Source organism: Stegastes partitus, unplaced genomic scaffold, assembly GCF_000690725.1.
Source record: "Stegastes partitus isolate 25-593 unplaced genomic scaffold, Stegastes_partitus-1.0.2 Scaffold509, whole genome shotgun sequence".
NCBI lineage: Eukaryota > Metazoa > Chordata > Actinopteri > Pomacentridae > Stegastes > Stegastes partitus.
The window spans coordinates 397,160-415,007 of NW_007578240.1; the positions used below are offsets into that span (position 1 = coordinate 397,160).

At 42.3% G+C, this 17,848-nt stretch overlaps 1 protein-coding gene across 2 annotated transcripts in view; it reads left to right on the forward strand.

The window, feature by feature from the left end:
- trit1 (tRNA isopentenyltransferase 1) overlaps nucleotides 1–17,848 on the forward strand; it is a 49,075-nt gene that overhangs the window by 20,661 nt on the left and 10,566 nt on the right. The window contains exons 3-8 of one of the 2 annotated variants that reach the window (XM_008287623.1): nucleotides 1,444–1,542; nucleotides 1,945–2,102; nucleotides 5,456–5,598; nucleotides 5,729–5,840; nucleotides 12,587–12,699; nucleotides 12,857–12,934. In XM_008287623.1, the coding sequence (XP_008285845.1) occupies nucleotides 1,444–1,542; nucleotides 1,945–2,102; nucleotides 5,456–5,598; nucleotides 5,729–5,840; nucleotides 12,587–12,699; nucleotides 12,857–12,934 (703 nt within the window). The remainder of the gene's footprint in view (nucleotides 1–1,443; nucleotides 1,543–1,944; nucleotides 2,103–5,455; nucleotides 5,599–5,728; nucleotides 5,841–12,586; nucleotides 12,700–12,856; nucleotides 12,935–17,848) is intronic. The other variant, XM_008287624.1, reaches the window with a different exon arrangement.

A 17,848-nucleotide genomic window follows, 5' to 3' on the forward strand; every position in this document is an offset into this window, starting at 1 on the left:
GTCTATGGTTTTTATGTGTGGCACACTTAGTCAAATATGAGAAACTAAAAGGTGAAGACATATATAGACACCAGTCAGGTTTCCATTGAAGCATGGTGCACTTGTAATTTTATTTATTTATTTATTTTAATTTCCATACAACTAGCAAAAGAAAATACACGTGCACTGCTATCCACTACTTGGATGACAGTATGAGTTGAGTGTTTCGAGGGAAACAGTTGATAGTCTTAATTCTCCAGTTGGCCACGGTAAACTGTAGTGGAATCTCCAACGTTATGGAAATATAACACTTGTTTTATGCATTAATTCCACAGAGGCAGCCGTCTCCCCATCGGTCCACACAGAACTGATAGTCACAGTCATTCGGCTCTCCTGTGGAGCAGAAGCACCACCGGCTTTGCTTTATGATTTGTTCGCTGTTTTTTCACCTTGACCAAGCATGAAAACTTTGATGTGAAGTTTGTATTTTGTGTCTTTCTAGTAATTTTTTATTTTTTTATGGAGCAAATTGTCAAAAACACGTACAAATAGGTGGATGGAAATGAACGCTCTGCCGCGGTGTGACAGGAAACGCATTATAGTGTATTAATTGAGCACAATAAGAGTGTGTCATCACATCAGCCTCAGTACACACAGATACTGTAAATTAGAACAAGAAAAAGAAACCTATTGAGAGAGTATGTTGACCTTAATACTGCTGTCATGGTCCACTTTACAACGTTACAGTCTGTGACTGATTTTAAGAGGTATTATTTTTGTTTACTAAGTGTTCTGCTCAGGCTTTTGCTTTGATGGGCCACATACTGTGTTAATGCGTGAAGCCACGAGAAGACAGTTGCAATGTGTTTTTACTGTTTTCTTCTGAACAAAGCTTTGCAGTATGATGGTCCGAGACGTCATTACATTTCCATCTCTTTCTGTTGTTGTTTTCTTGGCTAATATGAAACAAATGTGTACCATCCACAGATGAAGCTGCCACTTTAAAATCAGATTTATTTTCTTATTCTGTTTGCCTGGTCACTTGTGTGTTTGCTGTAATTTGAACACTTATTTCATGTCGTAATGCTTGGAAATAAAAAAAAAGGCCAAAAGCTGCAGTCTGTGTCCCATTTGGATTTTCACTGTATTCTTGAATGGGCACAAAATAATAAAACTGTTTAATTTGCTTCTTATACAGTCAACGTTTATAGCCCCGAGGACTTTTGTGCTGTTTTGGCCAAAAAAAAAGAAAAAAAAACCTGAAAAACAACTGACACATTGATTAAATTAGAAGCAGTCGGGGTTGTTTTTATGTCATTAAGGCTTGAATGCCATTAAAATGAGCTCAACAGGTCATTTCCAAATGGCTTTGATTGTCGTGCATTCATGTAAAATCTGTCACCCTGGAACTGTTCAGCTCCGTAAAATGTGCTCACATCACCTTCTTCCTTAACGTGCTCCAACATCGATGACATGCACGGCAGAAACAAGCTGCCGATCGTCGTTGGAGGGACAAATTACTACATCGAGTCTCTGCTGTGGAGAGTCCTGCTGGATACAGGGGTGAGTGTCATCGACTCAAATACACCTCGCCTTGTCCTTTATGCCTCTCTGATGCTGTTAATCTCATTAATGTGTTAATGTCTTATTATCTTCACCCCCCCCCTCTAAAAACAACCTTAAAGCACCGTGTATGCAGCTTCCACAGCATAAAGATAATGTAATATGAAAAATGGGCCTTCAGCTTAACTCAATGGCTGCCAAGATATGAATTTTAAAGGCTGTGTCTTCATCCTGCGTAGTCATTTAATGGTAATAAAATTGCCTAGAGGTACTTACGCTGGTCTTTATTTCTGTTTGCATTGTGTGTTCTTGTAGTTTATTTCTGACCCAGAGCACTGTTCGAAAAGAACCTATTAATTTATGGAAGCAAGAAGTATATGTTCAATAAAATGTGTCACACAGCAGGAGAACGAGGAGTCAGGGAACGGAGGGGACGAGTCTCCAGACAGGAAGAGGGAGCTGGAGAAACTGGGAGGAGCTGAGTTACATAAGCAACTGGCGAAGGTGGACCCCATAATGGCTGCCATGTTGCACCCCAATGACAAGCGCAAGATAGCCAGGTGATGCAGCCGGCAATGTCTTCATGTGTTTGTGTTGCACTGGATATCTGTCTCAATTAAATATGTGATGGCGATGTGAGTTTTCAGCTCAGAACTGTCAGGGGCGAACTCTGAACCTCTGGGGGTGTCTTGTGGTATCTTGCGGTGTCTGGCACTGAGATGCTGGCAGCACGTTCCTTGGGTACACTGAGTTCTGGAGTGGGATCTTCGTCGATCGGGTTTGTTCCATTGCAGCCCATGGCTACTCGATCAGATCAATATCTGGGAGGTTTGGAGGCCAGGTCAATCCCTTGGGCTCTTTCTCGTGTTCCTCGAGCTGCTCCTGAGTAGTTTTTACAGTGTAGCGCAGTTGTTTTCCTGCTGTCGCCATGAGGGGCCTCTGCGTGATCTTCAACAGTGTTTAGACAGGTGTAGTAACCATAGACTGTATAAAAGATGGACGTAGCTACCGTGACGTCACCCGTTGGTTTCTGCACTGAGAAAATGAAGCCAGGGTTTTGCTACTTCCTGGTTGACATCTTGGATTTTTGGAGCCAGTGACGCAAAAATCGTGGGAGGGGGGCGGAGCCATAGGAGCAGCGATTGGTCAGACGGATTGAGAGGCGAGCCCTCTCTGCCCGCCCACATTTACCACCTTCTGCTCGCTTCATCTGTATGGTCGCTGCTGACTGTCAATCAAGCCAGCCACGCCCCTTGCCCCACAAAATGTTGACGATTTTTTAAAAATTCAATATTGATTTATTTTCAGATTGGCCACCTGATCTCTGGATTTGACCATGAAAACTAATAAGAAAAAGATCCTGAGCTGTAGGAATGCTGTATTTCGTGATCTGTGATCACTTCTTTTCCAATTTCCAAAAAAGTCTGTGAGGGCCAGGGCTTTTTTGGAGCCAGGACTAGTGGACGTAGGTTTTTGACACTTCTGGGTTGGCTTCATTTTTCAGGGCCGGTTGCTACGTCCATCTTTTATACAGTCTATGGTAGTAGCATCCACATGAATGTCAGGAACTAAGGTTTCCCAGCAGAACTTTCTATAGTAATGCGATGTTCAGTGTAGTTCATGGATTCAATGAGGTGGCTGACCAGTGTATCACATATCTGTACCATTATTGTTCCATGTTAGCCACCTGTTGTGTCACAGCTAACATTCTGCTAGCTTGGTAGATGGCTAATAGGAAAACAAACACTTAAAAACAGTTTTGAAGAGTGCCACTGGTAATGTTTAAACCTTGTGGTGCGAAACTAAAAACTGCTGGTTTAAGGATAAGCTACAAGCTAAGCTAGCTAACCCATAACGTGTACTCTTTTTGCACATTATGTGTAATAACCATGCTTCCATGAAAGTGGCTACACCAGACATGTGAGCAGCATGTAAGGACGGTGCTGTCTGCATCCACGAGGGTCTGTGTGAAGTCGCTTACATACAGATGCAATCCCTTTGCACATGTTTGCATGCAGGCGACTACGACACAGTTGTAGTTTATGCACAGAATACATGCAGTATGACCCACTGAGCATGTAAGGAACCAACCTTCTAAGCGGACCCAAGGGATTGGAAAAGCAGTATCATAACAAGTATAGGTTGTCTACAGCTATTCATGTGTGCACTGAAGTTTTACAAGGAACGCAACAATGACATGCTCCAAAAACCCTTTATTCTAATGGCCTGTGCCATGCAACAACAGTTTGCCACTGGGCTGAGGGAAGTGCGTGAGCAGTGCACCGTTCAGCCAGTTTGCGAGCCTGCAGCGTTACGACATATACGTACGTGGCCAATAGAAACAAGGCATTTCAATGTTGAGATTTTCCTGCTGGAAAGGAAGAGGCTCCTCGACTCCCGAGATTGAGTTTGAACCCAGCAGTGACCAAGACGCAAAGCTTGTTCCGTCTGTGATGTGAGGTGTAAATGGGCATTTTTCACAGAAATGGCTCATATGTCAGTATTTTCTTTAAATCAAACTGCTGGTGTACAGGAAATGAAGGAACTCTTGTTCACCACCTCGACATTTGTTGGCTACTATCTACTATAGTCTGCAGTGGAAATGGCAAATGGTCTGCACTTAAAAAGAACCTATTAACCTTTAACCTCTCACTCAGTAATGGCGGACGAGCAGCTGGGCCATTGAGAGCAACTGGTGAAAATGAGATGTTGAGGTGTGGTCATACTTTCTTGCTGTGTTGTGCTATTGAGTTGTGCATTATCCTAAAGACCCCCTTTTGTGAAAATTGAGCTGTTTACATTGTTGCTGTGAAGCCACGAGACACATCACGAGTGTCATAATCAGTCGACACCATGGCTGAGCATTTCCATCAGTGCAGCGTTGCAATTAGTCTCAAAAACACCGATTCAGACTTCCAGGGTTTCATGCAACCTAAGAAACTAGGGGAAGGGATTATATTAATGGGAGAAAGCTTTTAAATCTGTAACTCTGATGCCCAGAGGGACTTTAAGAGTTATGAATTTTCTTTATCAAGCCATTAATAACAATTCTAATCTTTGTTTTGTCCCCCATTGAAACACACTTAGCGTTAAATCCACAGGTGCATTACATCAGTGTGAGTTTCAGCTTCGGGGTATGACTGTGTGAAGTGCGTTACTTGTTTGTGCATCAGAATTGGATTTTCTCATGTTTTGTGTGAGATCCTGAAGGGCTCATGCTCTTTCTCAGGCTGACAGTCACAGAATGCAGCCGGGGAGTGTCATTTTACACACACACACACACACACACACACACTGCTTGATGAGTAGCAGTATGCTCTCTGGTCTTTTGTGTGAGCAGGTTAGGTTACCCTGTTCTTTAAGTTGACAGGAGACGACAGGAATCATCTTTTCCTCATAACCTCAGCGTGCAGTCAGGCATAACTAAAGCGTCTGGTTTGGATTTAAATCTCTCTAAAAGTTTCTGTTGCTCAGTTTGAATGTAGACTGTGTCCTGGTGAGAAAAAAAACAACAACAATATGATTTCACACAGTAGCTGTTGCTTTCCTCGATCATAGTTTATATTTCCTCTTGTTTTATTTCTTTATTTGTCCTCGGGGTGTGTTTCTGGTGCAGCAGTTGTCAACATTCGGTACTTTACAACGAGACTCTTAATTTGTATCTCGCAGGGGGAGTTGGAGGTTTTCATTTACATTGGATTTAATGGATGAGCGGGTGGTTAAATCATCTACTGTAGTCTCAGTTTGCCCGCCGAGGCCGTGACACTCAGGGAGTGAAATGTAACCGCTTATTACACGAGGATCACACTGGTTTGTATAAAACATGGGAGGGAAAAGGTTGTGTTTGCAGACTGTTCCGGTGTAAAATGTGGGTTTTTATTTAACCGTAGCATCTCTTGCTTGTCGTCTCCAGGAGTCTTCAAATCCACGAGGAGACGGGGATCCCCCATAGCCGCTGGCTGGAGGAGCAGAGGGAGCAGGAGGGAGGCAGTGGGCTGGGAGGGCCGCTGAGATACCCAGATCCCTGCATCTTCTGGCTGCATGCTGACATGGAGGGTGAGGAGGGAGACTGCCATTCATTGTAAAAGAAAAAGACACAGAAATGGAGCTATGAGCACTTAGATGCAGCATAAAACTAGCATTTTGGTGTGTGTGGTTTAACTTTCATGCTGAATTTGTTTTCTAGCTCTGGACAAGCGGCTGGATGATCGCGTGGATGAGATGTTGTCTGCGGGACTAATACAGGAGCTCAGAGACTTCCATAGCCGATACAATCAACAGAAAGTCCAGGAAGACAGGTCAGGAAATGAGCCACAAAAAACACTAATCAGCCAGATCCTGGCCATCCTGAACTAATCGTTTTTTACAAATGTCAAAGTTTGTCATGTTTCTGTCTGCATAGTTGTTTTACTTAACGGCCAATTCATGCTTTCTGCATCCACAAGGGTCCGCAAGGATAAACGTGACTGATATGGTGTCATCTATCCAAGTTTAGGAGGGTCCATAAGGCCCTTTGTGGATGTCTGCATTTAGCCTAAAATGTACTCAATGGAAGCACAGCAGCTGTATATGTGCCAGGAAAAGGACTGTTCAAAGGGAAAAGGTGTTTCAATTCATCATTAGAAGACTTTGGTGGTGCCGGATTTATATATAGTTATCATCAGCGGTGCCCAAGTACGGTGGAAAGTTGTAACTCTCCAGATACACCTGTGCTCTTTCCACACACCTCAGGAATAAGCAGGCTGTAGTCCAATCTGTAGCTGCTCCATCCTGTAAAAAGGCCCAGCTGGCCTTCAAGGAGCCTTGTGTGGTTTTCTATGTTTGATAAGAGGAAGAAAGTGAACCTGTTGTGATATGACTTTACTGTTTTGAAGTCAGTGCAAAGGGATGATTACACTGTTACTGGCCTTCAGAAGAAAGAAAGAAATCTGGTTTTTGGAATGTTACTTCTAATATTTTTACTGCAATAATCATCTTGTCAGAGAAAGTGCCATGTGATGGATAGGTTTCATGTATTTAATACCTGCAAAACTGCAGAACAGGCAACGTCATCCTTTTTACTCCGCCTGTTTTCCTTCCGTGTTTAAACCTGGTGCCCACATTACCCACAATGCAACCCAACCACCGACAATTCAGTTGGAGATTCGCGTGTGTTATTCTAGCAGCGGCTAATGTGCTTGAGTGGTTGTCCTCAAGCGGAGATCAGGCAGGCGGTGGAGGTCTGCTGAGCTCCCTTGTCTTCATCTCCACCCGCCTGCAGATTTTTCATTTTAAACTTGTAGTCTCCAGCCCCAACCGACGTGGACTCAGGTGACATCGCTCGAGGCGATGTATCACACTTGACACGGCTCCCTCAAAAGGCTTTATGCAGCTTTTTATACATATTCAGTAGTACTCCCCAAGACCTGTAAACAGACTTTGATGTGTAGAATTGCCGCAGTTTCCCTTTAGCACCCACGAGGAACGTCCTCCCTTCTCACAGCCAGGACGTGCCGATGTGACTTGTGTTTTTAGCGCTCTTATTTTCCTCCTTTATTGCTGCAAAATCAACTAGTATCCAACTCATCAAAAGCAGAATGGGAGTTGTTATCTGTGCCAAAACCTAATGGGTTATTTGTGATATTGCTGCCATTGAGAAGACGGCTTGACGGTGTAAATGTCAGAGTCACACGGGTTCAGCGTGTGCAACAAGTTCACCATCACATTCTCAATCCTCCTATCTAAATTAATGATCAAGACACTCAGTCTAGAGCCAGAGTTACCTCCTATCTTCATGTAACCAGGGCAATAGGAGTGAACTGAAGCAGCTATCCAGTTATTTATTTCTCCTCCCCAGTCTGACAGGTCACTCTGTTCTGTGTGCTGTTGTTTCCCAGTGGCCCAGAGATGGATTTAGATCCAGCCCACGCTGTGGGGAGTTCAGTTCAGATGGGACTGATATTTCTTTAGGATGTGCAGTGATTATTAATAATTGCAGCGATAAGCCCCCTCTGTACCACATTAGCATTACCATGGGACTCTGTTGATCTGTGCTTATTGCCTCAGGGCCTCAGCAGTTTTAACTCCGCGCTGAATGGACATTATGGTGTCCCCAGAACAAATTACATACAGTACAATGCTTTCTGTTTGAGATGCTATTTAAAGATAAAGATCATCAAGATTAGTACTCTATCTTTTACACAATTACCAACTTCAGTCTGATATTTACTTAACAGTAAGCACATGATCAGTAGCGTGCTGCGTCTGCATCACTCCTTCAGTGGTATATAGCCACTGTTTCCTGGACTGTGAGTGCAGGGTTTTTCCTGCATAAGGCGTTTTTGAGGCACCCCAATGAGGCATTTTTAAGCTAATTTATTTTTATTGGAACCCCAGTGACACTAATAATTAGAAAACTGCTGAATTTCTGATCCAGATCAGTTTTAGTCAGCGCCAAGAAATCACCAGTGGCAAAGTAATATTGAAATGCCTTTTTAAACCAGTTCTGTTAATTTGGGTTTTATTAAAATGAATTAAATAGATTTTCTTTTCTTTCTTTCTTTCTTTCTTTCTTTCTTTCTTTCTTTCTTTCTTTCTTTCTTTCTTTCTTTTCTTTTTTTTTTTTTTTTAGATCAAATGGTCAGAAATAACAGGAAAATGCATACATTTCTGTCAAATAGGGCTTACATAGCTAGACCTATCCACACGACGCTGTGTCAGCACTGAAGAACAGTCTGACTGCACTTCATTTTCATTCTCCTACGGTGGAAAACAACGCTCTGGCTTGTTTGTATTTCTTTATACCAATCACATTCCCCTTGGGTGGGGCTAAGCCTAGAATAAAGTGTCAGTATCCCTGCAAAAAAGGAATTTGTGTAAATGGAACATTTGCACATGTGGAGCCGAGCACTGCCTTTAAAACTGCTAATTCCCCAAAAGAACAGAGCAGGTCTTGGTTCAGGAACGAACCAAATATCTGGATTTGGATTAAAACCTGCCATTTTCAGCATGCATTCCCATTGTGATAGGCGTTTTGAAAATGGTGACACACAGATACTGGAAGGGAAGGAAGCTGCGGTGTATGTGTAATGGCAGGCTGATACCTCAAGTCTACATCCAGTAAGTCAGACTGAGGCAGCACAGACTCACTTCGCTGAACGTGGACTGATCATGCTTACTGCTGTGGGTGGTCGCCTCCCAAAGGCCCATTCTGAGCCAGCATAAAAAAAAAACCCTGCAGTGATGTTATGTGACGATGTCTCTTGGTTACCATGATTCAGAGGCAATTTTGTCCATTTCTGAATGTGCCTCAAAATCGAACTGCTGACCTCATGTGGTTATATTATGGCGGGTCTCTGACTGTCCCCCTGTCTGAAATTTAAAAGATTTTTTATTTTTTGACTAAAACTGGGTTAATAGGGATTGTGCCAGTTCTACATGATGAGTCACATACATTCATACGGGATGAGGAATAGCAGAGTTCACCAGAATCACAGCAGACTACAGAAGACAAAGAAGATGACACCTCATGTGATGATCGTGATAGGTTGGCTGCAAAGCTAACGATTACTATGCTACGAATAAAATTAAAGTCAAGTGGACACACACAAGAATGCCACAAGAATAACATTAAAGTTGTGTTTTCTCTACGGGTAGACCAATTATCGGCCTTGCTAATTATCTGATCCTTTATTCAGCTTTTTTTTTTCAGATTATTGCTTTTGTTTTTCAAACCGATTCCCGATGAAGTTCATTTGAAAATGTGTTGGTTCTGATGCGGCTGCCTCTCCCTGTCTGTAGTCGCCACTCTGCAGTCTTGAGCAATCTCCCTCCATCAGCACTATCTGATTGGTTGCACATCACAAGCGATAACCGATCAACAGCGCGCTTTCGTGTCGGACTTTGTGCTGGATTTTCATTTTTCCTGCTGATACATTTCAGTTCCAAATATTGTTAATTGGTCTCCATGATTGCTAATAATCACCGTCGGTATTGCTCCAGAAAAAAACACATCATCAGTCGACTTCTAATTTTCTCTTGTTAATTGCCACAGTTGACGGTGCCGTTGTTTTGAGCAGAAGAGAAACAGACGTAATAATGTTAGATGAGAACGAGACAGTTGTCAGCAGATGAAACAACTGGAATGAGTTTCCTTTTTTCACTTCGACACATTGGGAGCGTGCAGCACTGGAAGAGGTTAAAGTATCAGCAATTGTCCTTTAATTATTACCCGCAGACAAGATGCCGTGATTGACGTTTCCACTGACGAGCACACAGCTATCGATTCAGCAAATTTTTTTACTTTTCACGACAAGCACTTTCTTTGGCAGGGACGTATCCTCTGTTACCTCCACCGGGACATTTTTTAGACTTCGCTGTAGCACCTGCCTACTCACCATATGGTGCAATGCGAGAAGGAAAATTGCATTAAATTGTAGTATCTGGTCTGTTTTATTCACTTTGGCATTTTGCCGGATTTCTCGTTTTACAACTTTACACACGTTCAAAATTTGTGTGGATTGGAATGTGCCGTTCATTGTTTTTGCAGCTACGGGACAAGCATTTACACATGTGTAGTAACAAATATTTAGATTAGTTTGCAACATTTAAAGCTCCTCTGAAGCAGACATGTGAGCGCTGCTGTCTCTTTTGGCAGCAGATATCGATGTTGTATGTGTGTGATGGGGTGTGGCTGCGGGGAGTTGATGCATTGGTGGAACGGTGCCCAGGAAGCTGCCAGTTTCCCTTCTTTCGTCCCTCCTTCCTTTCATCACCCCATCCCACCTCATCAGCCAGCCTCCTCCTCCTCCTCTTCCTCCTTCTCCTCCCTCCATCTCTGCCACTATTGCCCTCTCAGCAATCTGATCAGCCGTGCACTTTACTCCCCCCCCCACCCTGTCTGTCTTTCTCTCCTTTACCCTCATGTCTCCATCCCCGGCTGGCTGCTGTGGCCAGACATCAAGGTCAAATCTCTCCCTCCCTCCCTCCGTCTTTCTTTTCCTCCCTCCATTGACTCTACATTTCCTGTGCTCTGTCGCTATTCTCAAATTTCTGTCTGTGCCCGTCTAGTCAGATTTATTTTTGTTATTTCCTCTACTTGTTTCTCTTACAAGTGTATAAATTAGGGAGCTAAAATAGTCCTTTTTTTTTATTGTTATTATGATGATTGTTCACGAGAAAGGAAACTGGATAAAAGAAATTCTATAATCTAAATAACACTCTTGTTTGCGTTTCAGCGTGGTGACCTAAACCCGTATAGCAACACGGGTCATTGTGTCTCCTCCGTTTCTCTTTGCTGCCGGCTGGTAATTTGGTTGTACTGAATGTTTGTTCACCTGCCAAACAGAGGATTAAAAATCACAACAACTGAGAATCGCCGCAAACTGCGCAGCTTGTTGTGCAGCGCTGGATTCAGCAGTGTTGTCTGATGAAATGCAATGAAAATGCAGGAGTGTTTTCATCCACTAATCATAGAAGACATATAAAAAAAAAGGATTCTTTATAACTTAGACCTCGTCTTATATTATCAAAGGGGCAAAATTATGTAATTTTTTTATGTAGTGGTCAATTCTGGGTGATCTGTTGTAGACTTGTGTCAGGCTAGGGGAAAGAAAATATCCAGAATACACAATAAATGTTTATTTTACCACATTTTGTCCATTGGCGGTATGTAAATGAGTGCATATTTATCGACAGCATGCTTTATTTGCATATATAAACACACCATTTTTGGAATTTACAAAGAATAATTGTCCCAAGGGACCTAGTCTGAGAGGAGTTTAAATGGCAAAGTCTGTAAGTTTAAAATTTTACCCAAACAGTGGTTTCAAATGTTAAAGAATAATTATTTTGTTTTTTTTTTTCTCAAACTCTCAGCCAGAAATCTTTCCCTCAGTAGCACTAACAAACAGTATTATCTGATTTATGAAGTCATGATAGGAGATATCTAAAATATCCTCTGTTAAAACTTTTGACTCTAACATGTCAACAATTGGAAACAAACCTTTTTTTTTTTTAGTCTAATGTTCAGATTTTTTGTTTTGGAAATGGATTCAAATGCTGCCATTTTTTGATATTTAGTACCTCATATCGTTAGCCTCATAGCATAATTGCCTACGTCATTTTTTGGTCAAATTGAGATATTTGCCTAACTTTACTCTCCTATCACTTCTGCATCATCCTGTCTTTCTACCTATGTCATTGGCCAATCACATCTGGTTGAATGTAATGTTAAAAAAAATCAATAATAAATACCAATGTCATTTCTAAAAATTGTGTTTTTTCTCATTTCCCAAAAACATGAAAATATGACTTAGGCAAGTATGCTATGAGGCTAACGATATGCATATTTAAATATTTCAGAAAGCTTATGATAGCAAAATATCATATTGTCATTGTAAGAAATCAGTTGAGTTTCATGTGCGTGAATTAGGTTGTTATGTATAGTATTTGTTATTGTAGTTTATCCTCCATAACTTCTCATCAGGATTTGTTGTGTTGTGCAGGATAAAGCTGTACCTCAGCACTACAGTGTTACAGAATAGAATAGAAATACATAGTTGTAGCGGCAGAAAGACAAACTCCACCACAGTCTTTGTCTCTGAGTCTGAGATTGTCAACCACACCACGCACACCAACAGTGGATCTATCAGTGTGATCTGAAAAAGTACAGCTTCGGCTTGAACTGGCAGCGCCGCTCAAATCACAGTGATGCGGTTTGACGTTGACTGAAGCGATCCGGCTCTGCTGTCTGGCGACTTAACTGGCGGGATTCTGCCCCAACCTCGCTCCGGTCACCCCACCGAGCCTTAGCACCTGTGGGTCCCTCCGTCTGTTTTTTTTTTTTTTTTTCTTAATGTCATTCTGTCACTTTGTCCCCCGAAGGGCCTCACATCTGCTCAGACTGATATTCTTTGTTCGGGGGAGGGAAGGGGGAGATAGAGGAGGAGGAAAAGGTGAAATGAGTCACCACCGGGTGTCTATAAATGTCAAGTTGGAGACAGAAACTTTTTATATTGATGGATAATGTTTCCTCTCCTCTCCTCTGCTCCTGCTCTCCCCTCAGTCAGGACTATCAACATGGGATTTTCCAGTCGATCGGTTTTAAGGAGTTTCACGACTACCTGACTGCCCCTGAAAGCAGCACCCAGCAGGAGAGAGACACGCTACGAGACAAAGGTCAGAGAAATACCTGATCAAAGTCACTGAGATGGATTTAGATTCACGGGTTGCTGGACTGGTTGACTGATCAACCAGAAGAATCTAGTTAAGGATTTTTTTTCCTCCCTTCTTGTCTCTGCTTTAACTATAACTGCTTCCTTTTAACTCTGTCCAGGTATCGAAGCTTTGAAGATCGCTACAAGGCGCTACGCCCGCAAACAGAATAAATGGGTCCGAAATCGCTTCCTTAAACGTGAGTGCTGGTCTATCCTCATGCAGTTTGTGTTTTTGTGTGTGTGTGTGTGTGTGTGTTTTTGTGTGTGTGTGTGTGTGTGTGTTTGTCCTCTGCAGTCCAGTTCCTTAGCGATCAGCACTCTCTTTAACAAGATGAGATTCATGTACTCCATTAGACACACAGTGAGATTCTCAGCCTCCGTGCTGAAGGCAAAGGTCGGATGTGTTCATATTCATCTGTTTTAAAATGCATTTTTTTGTTTGTTTGATTTTAATCTGCCATTTAGAGCTAAAGTCTCGATCCATCCATTGACTAAAATTACAAAAAAAAAATTAAACTAAATTTTTAAAAGTTTTTGTATATCTGGCGTTATAACTGTGCCAAACTGAACCAAATACTTTTTTGAGTTCCCTCTACTTCTACACATGGTTGTGCTGTTTTCTTAGTGAAAAAGAGCCAACGAGAAACACTCAGATAGTACTTGGGCTTCAGAGGGTTAAAGTGACTTAGATGCAGCTCTACATGATGTGAAGATCGTCCTCAAATGTATTCGTACCCTTCCTTTAAAGAAAAGGCAAAATTCACATAACTAGAAACTAAAAAAAAGTAATAATAAGTAAAAATTTGCTAAATTATAATTTAGTGAAATAAGACATTGCTTTTGAATTGTGGTTGAAAAGAATAATTTAAAAAAAATAAAAAATAAAACTGTCCCAGACAAATTAGAGCACTTTGCTGATGAGCAGTGGGCCAGAATCTAAATACCTGTCAACAGGTGCAGAAGTCTGATTGGGAGTTACAGAAAACACTTGATGGCAGTGATTGGCTCAAAGGGTTGTTCAACAGAATATGAGTTTACAGGTCCCCATCATGCTTGTTTACTTTTTTTATTTTGTTTTTTATTTTTGATACATTCCTATTGAACCACAATTCAAAAGCAATATTCATGATTTTTATTAATGTTTTATTTATTATTACTTTTGTCAATTTCAGCTGATTTCAATGACAGCTGCTTTTTTCCTTCTTTAATGGGAGGTTATGAATAAATCTGAGGACGACTGTATGAAGTCTAATTACATTTTTCATTAAGCTCTTTACAATTTTTAAAATTTCTTTCAGAGAAATAGTTTAATGTGAAATACACCTTTTCACTTTCTTTCTGACAAATACATGAGAAAGTTGTTGCCACAGTTAAATATGAAGCTACAGCTAACCCGGATTAGCATACAGAGTGGAAGTACAGAGAAACAGCTAGCTTGAATGTGTCACAGCTAAAGCCATATCCTTAATCAACACATTGTGCCTTGTTTGTTTATTCCTTGCAAAAACAAACAAACCCAAAAAAAAAAATAAAAAATGTAGACACAACAAATTGTGGTGTTCGGCTAGCTGTTCCCGCTACTTCCTGTCTTTATGCTAAGCTACGTTAGCTATCTCCTGGCTGTCGTTCCATATTTATCTTAGGAAAAAAAGCAAATAAACATTTTAATAGCTTATTTTGTTTGATCCTAGCGTGATGGTTTGGAAACATCTGATATACGTGAACAGTGGAAATGACCAGATTAACTTATTCACTGGAACAAAGTTGGGCTTTGATTTTATGCAGCGTGTGTTGAGCTGCTGTGACGTCGTGCGGTGGATAGTATTTCAAGATACATCCCCAGTAGACACCTGCAGCTAATGCTTTTTTTTTTTTTTCCCTCAGCACTAAGTCCCCGGTGCTACTAGATGCATAGAAATGAACTCCAGTGTTTGGTTACCTGCCAGGAGTAGCTGGCACTGCAGAACGGACAAATGTGCCCAACCACAGCCAAAACCAACCTGTGTTTGGCAGGTGCTGATATTCCCACCCTGGTTGCAACCTCCATATGTGTTTTAAAATGTCCAGAAAGGCTGAGTGTGTTGTCTGTTTCCCAAAACGGAAGCCTGGCCTCTCTGTAGCACCAGCAGCATGCCCTGCAGTAACCCAGCCTTCTAATCCTGTTAGGCCCAAGTGGCTTAAGGCCACGCCAGGCCCTAAACCTCAATACCCCTCTTTCTGAGCGCCTGCCTACCCGCTGCACACACCATATGGCCTTCATCACATGTGTGTGTCTGTCTGTGTTGCTGTTGTTTTACATGTGCGGTAATCTGTCTGTGTTTTTTACGCATGCATGTCGCTTGAAGACTCTGAACGCTCGGTTCCCTGTAACGTCGGACTTGGAAGTGCAGCAGATCAGATCAGCTCTTAAAACACTCAAAGTTTTTTATCTCGTGAAGTCTCCCGGGAAATACTTAGTGTGCTGTCTGTTTGTTTATGATATTCATCAGCCCGGATCTTACTCTGAATTTGTACGTTTTTGTGACGGATGTTCGTGAAAAAAAACACATTTTACCTGCCAGGTTGTTGAAATGCACACTCAGCAAGAAAAATGCTAATCGGGGCAAAGAGCACGAGCCTCCTACAGCATTTCAAAAATCATCGAAAAGAGTTTTTCTTTTAGCCAGACTCAAAGTAAACATGAAAAGCAGTCCCTTGGAAATATGTGTAGCTATTGTAGTCACTGCTTTTTAGTTCACTGCAGTCGCTCCAGGGGTTTCCAGGGAGATGCTTCAGCTTTTTTATTTATTTATTTATTTTAAAAAACGTGATTGACAGTTATCCACAAAAAAGCTTGACCGTACAGGTGGCAGCAGAGGAGGTGAACTCAACATCTGAAACTTTGCACGTCTAGAAGTTTTTAAGGACACTGCACAAAAGTAAAGTGTCCATGTCTGTTCTGTTGTGTTTGCAGAACCTGCAGGAGTCTCTGAGGTCTTTGTCAACCTGGACTTTAGTGGGCATTTGGTCCAAAAACAATGGTGTATTTTTAAAACAACTGCAAGGCATTGGTGGTTGTGTGTTGCTTCAGGTATTAATGAGACAGAGAAATTCAGTCCTGGATGTCCAATAACAGATCCACAGTTTGAAGGACTTTTGATTCTCTGTGCAGTGGGTTGAGATATCTTGAGGAAGGATTTGCTCTTTGGACAGATAAATAGTGCGAAGAAGGCCTTCATGTTACCAGATAATCTGCCAGGAATGTGCACTTGCATGTTTTTAATTAGATAATGCACAGTCTTGCTGGATGACTTTGCAGTAAATGTTGCTTTACTGCTGGATGTTTGGGAAATGTGGACATTTTGGAAATTTCTCATGTCAGGTGTGTGTGTTTTGCTAATCTCTGCAATGGAAATAATGGGTGAAATGTTATCATACTGGACAGAAATATGGGAATACCACCCAGGTTGACAAATGCAGGAGTTGTTACATCACATACATAGTCTCATGTTACTCTAATTTCTATTTCTTCAGGGGTTCTTGAACGTTTTGCTGAAGGACGGCCTGTTCTTGCGACCGCTCCTGTCCTGTCCTCGGGTTTTTGCTGTTTAACCTCGTTCACCCCACCTTTCTGTCCTGCGTCGTCTCTGTTTACCGCTCTGTCTTGCCGTGACTGCTGACCTCCTTTCTTTTTCATCCGAGCCCCACACACACGCTCACACAGATGCCGGCAGGCCTCAGCTGAGCAGGCTAATCTCTTGAAGCGTTACATAGCGGCTGGGAATTTGCCCCGACCACACAAACTCAGGGCGCAGGGTCGCCCAGGTCCACGCGAAGCAACTCGAGCGTACAGTGACTAGTGGGTCAAAGGGAAAGATGAGTTGAAAACGACAGACACGTTAGAAGAGCTACAGAAATGACCTGATGGTTGACTCCACGTGCAAATATACAGAAAGAGGCAGGATCGCATGCCTCGAAGGCACAACTTTAACCCAGTTTTACAGATCACAGTTTAAGCATTTAGTAGCGAGCAGGTGGGCGTTCAGTCTGTTAAACACTTTTCAGCGGGATACTGGCTCTTGATGGACTCAACTTTGGTTGCTGTGGGGATTTAAACACCAGGCCAGCCAGCTCAAATTAAATAAAACTTAATTTGACTTGCCTTAAAGTGCGTCTGCATGGGTGTGTACGCATATAGGTTGTGTGTGTGTGTCTGCATTTAATCAGTGAATTTAATCACCCTTAAAGAAAATGGTAATCTGGAGTTATATTCATTTTAATATTTGCACATAGAGAAAGTCAGCTCCCTCCAAGTGTTTGTTTAAACTCTCTAAACGCATGCAAGCACACACACACACACACACAGTCCACCTGTAACCAGGATACACAGGTGTAGCTGGACCGAGGCCTCGTGAGTGTTAAGTAACAGGGGTGTAGGTATCTTTTAGTCCCAGGAGTGAGGGGGTGAGTGAGGGATGGATGGTCGGAGGGAGACGGAGAAGAGGAATGGCACATGGAGAGCTGGGTGGATGGAGAGTGAAGGTAATCTGATCCAGCTGGAGCAACAGGTGTGGGGCGAGTTTACACCCTTGTCTTCTAGCAAGTGCGAAGCTTTCACGAGCACACACACACACAAATGCAACCTCCTCCCGTGCAGATAAAGTCAAGCCAGTGTTGTTGTCGCCACAGAAACCTCTCTGTGACCTCCACGAGTTGGACGGGAGCGCTGGAGAAGAGGAGAATGTCACAGAGGGTTAATGGGAGACACAGCAGTAGGTTGGTTTCCATCTGCGCATCCAGTGAAATCTAAAATATCACTTTCCACTGGCTGAGGTGGAAAAATTAGTGTATTGAGAAAGAGAAGAGAATAATACAGAACAGAAATAGCAGCAGTGTCATAGGGGTATGCAAACCTCATGTCCTTGGTGGGAGTCCAGACGGGGGCCCTTGCTGCATGTCACCCCCTCTCTGTCACCACAGCGGCTCATAAAAACACCACAGGGTCCATGTGAATCACAGGAGACAAAGTCATTCATTACAAAACACAACTGCCATTGTGAGAAGCTGCATTGAAACGTCATGATTTATCAGCATTACTGTTGCTCCATTAATTATACAGTTACATTCACTTG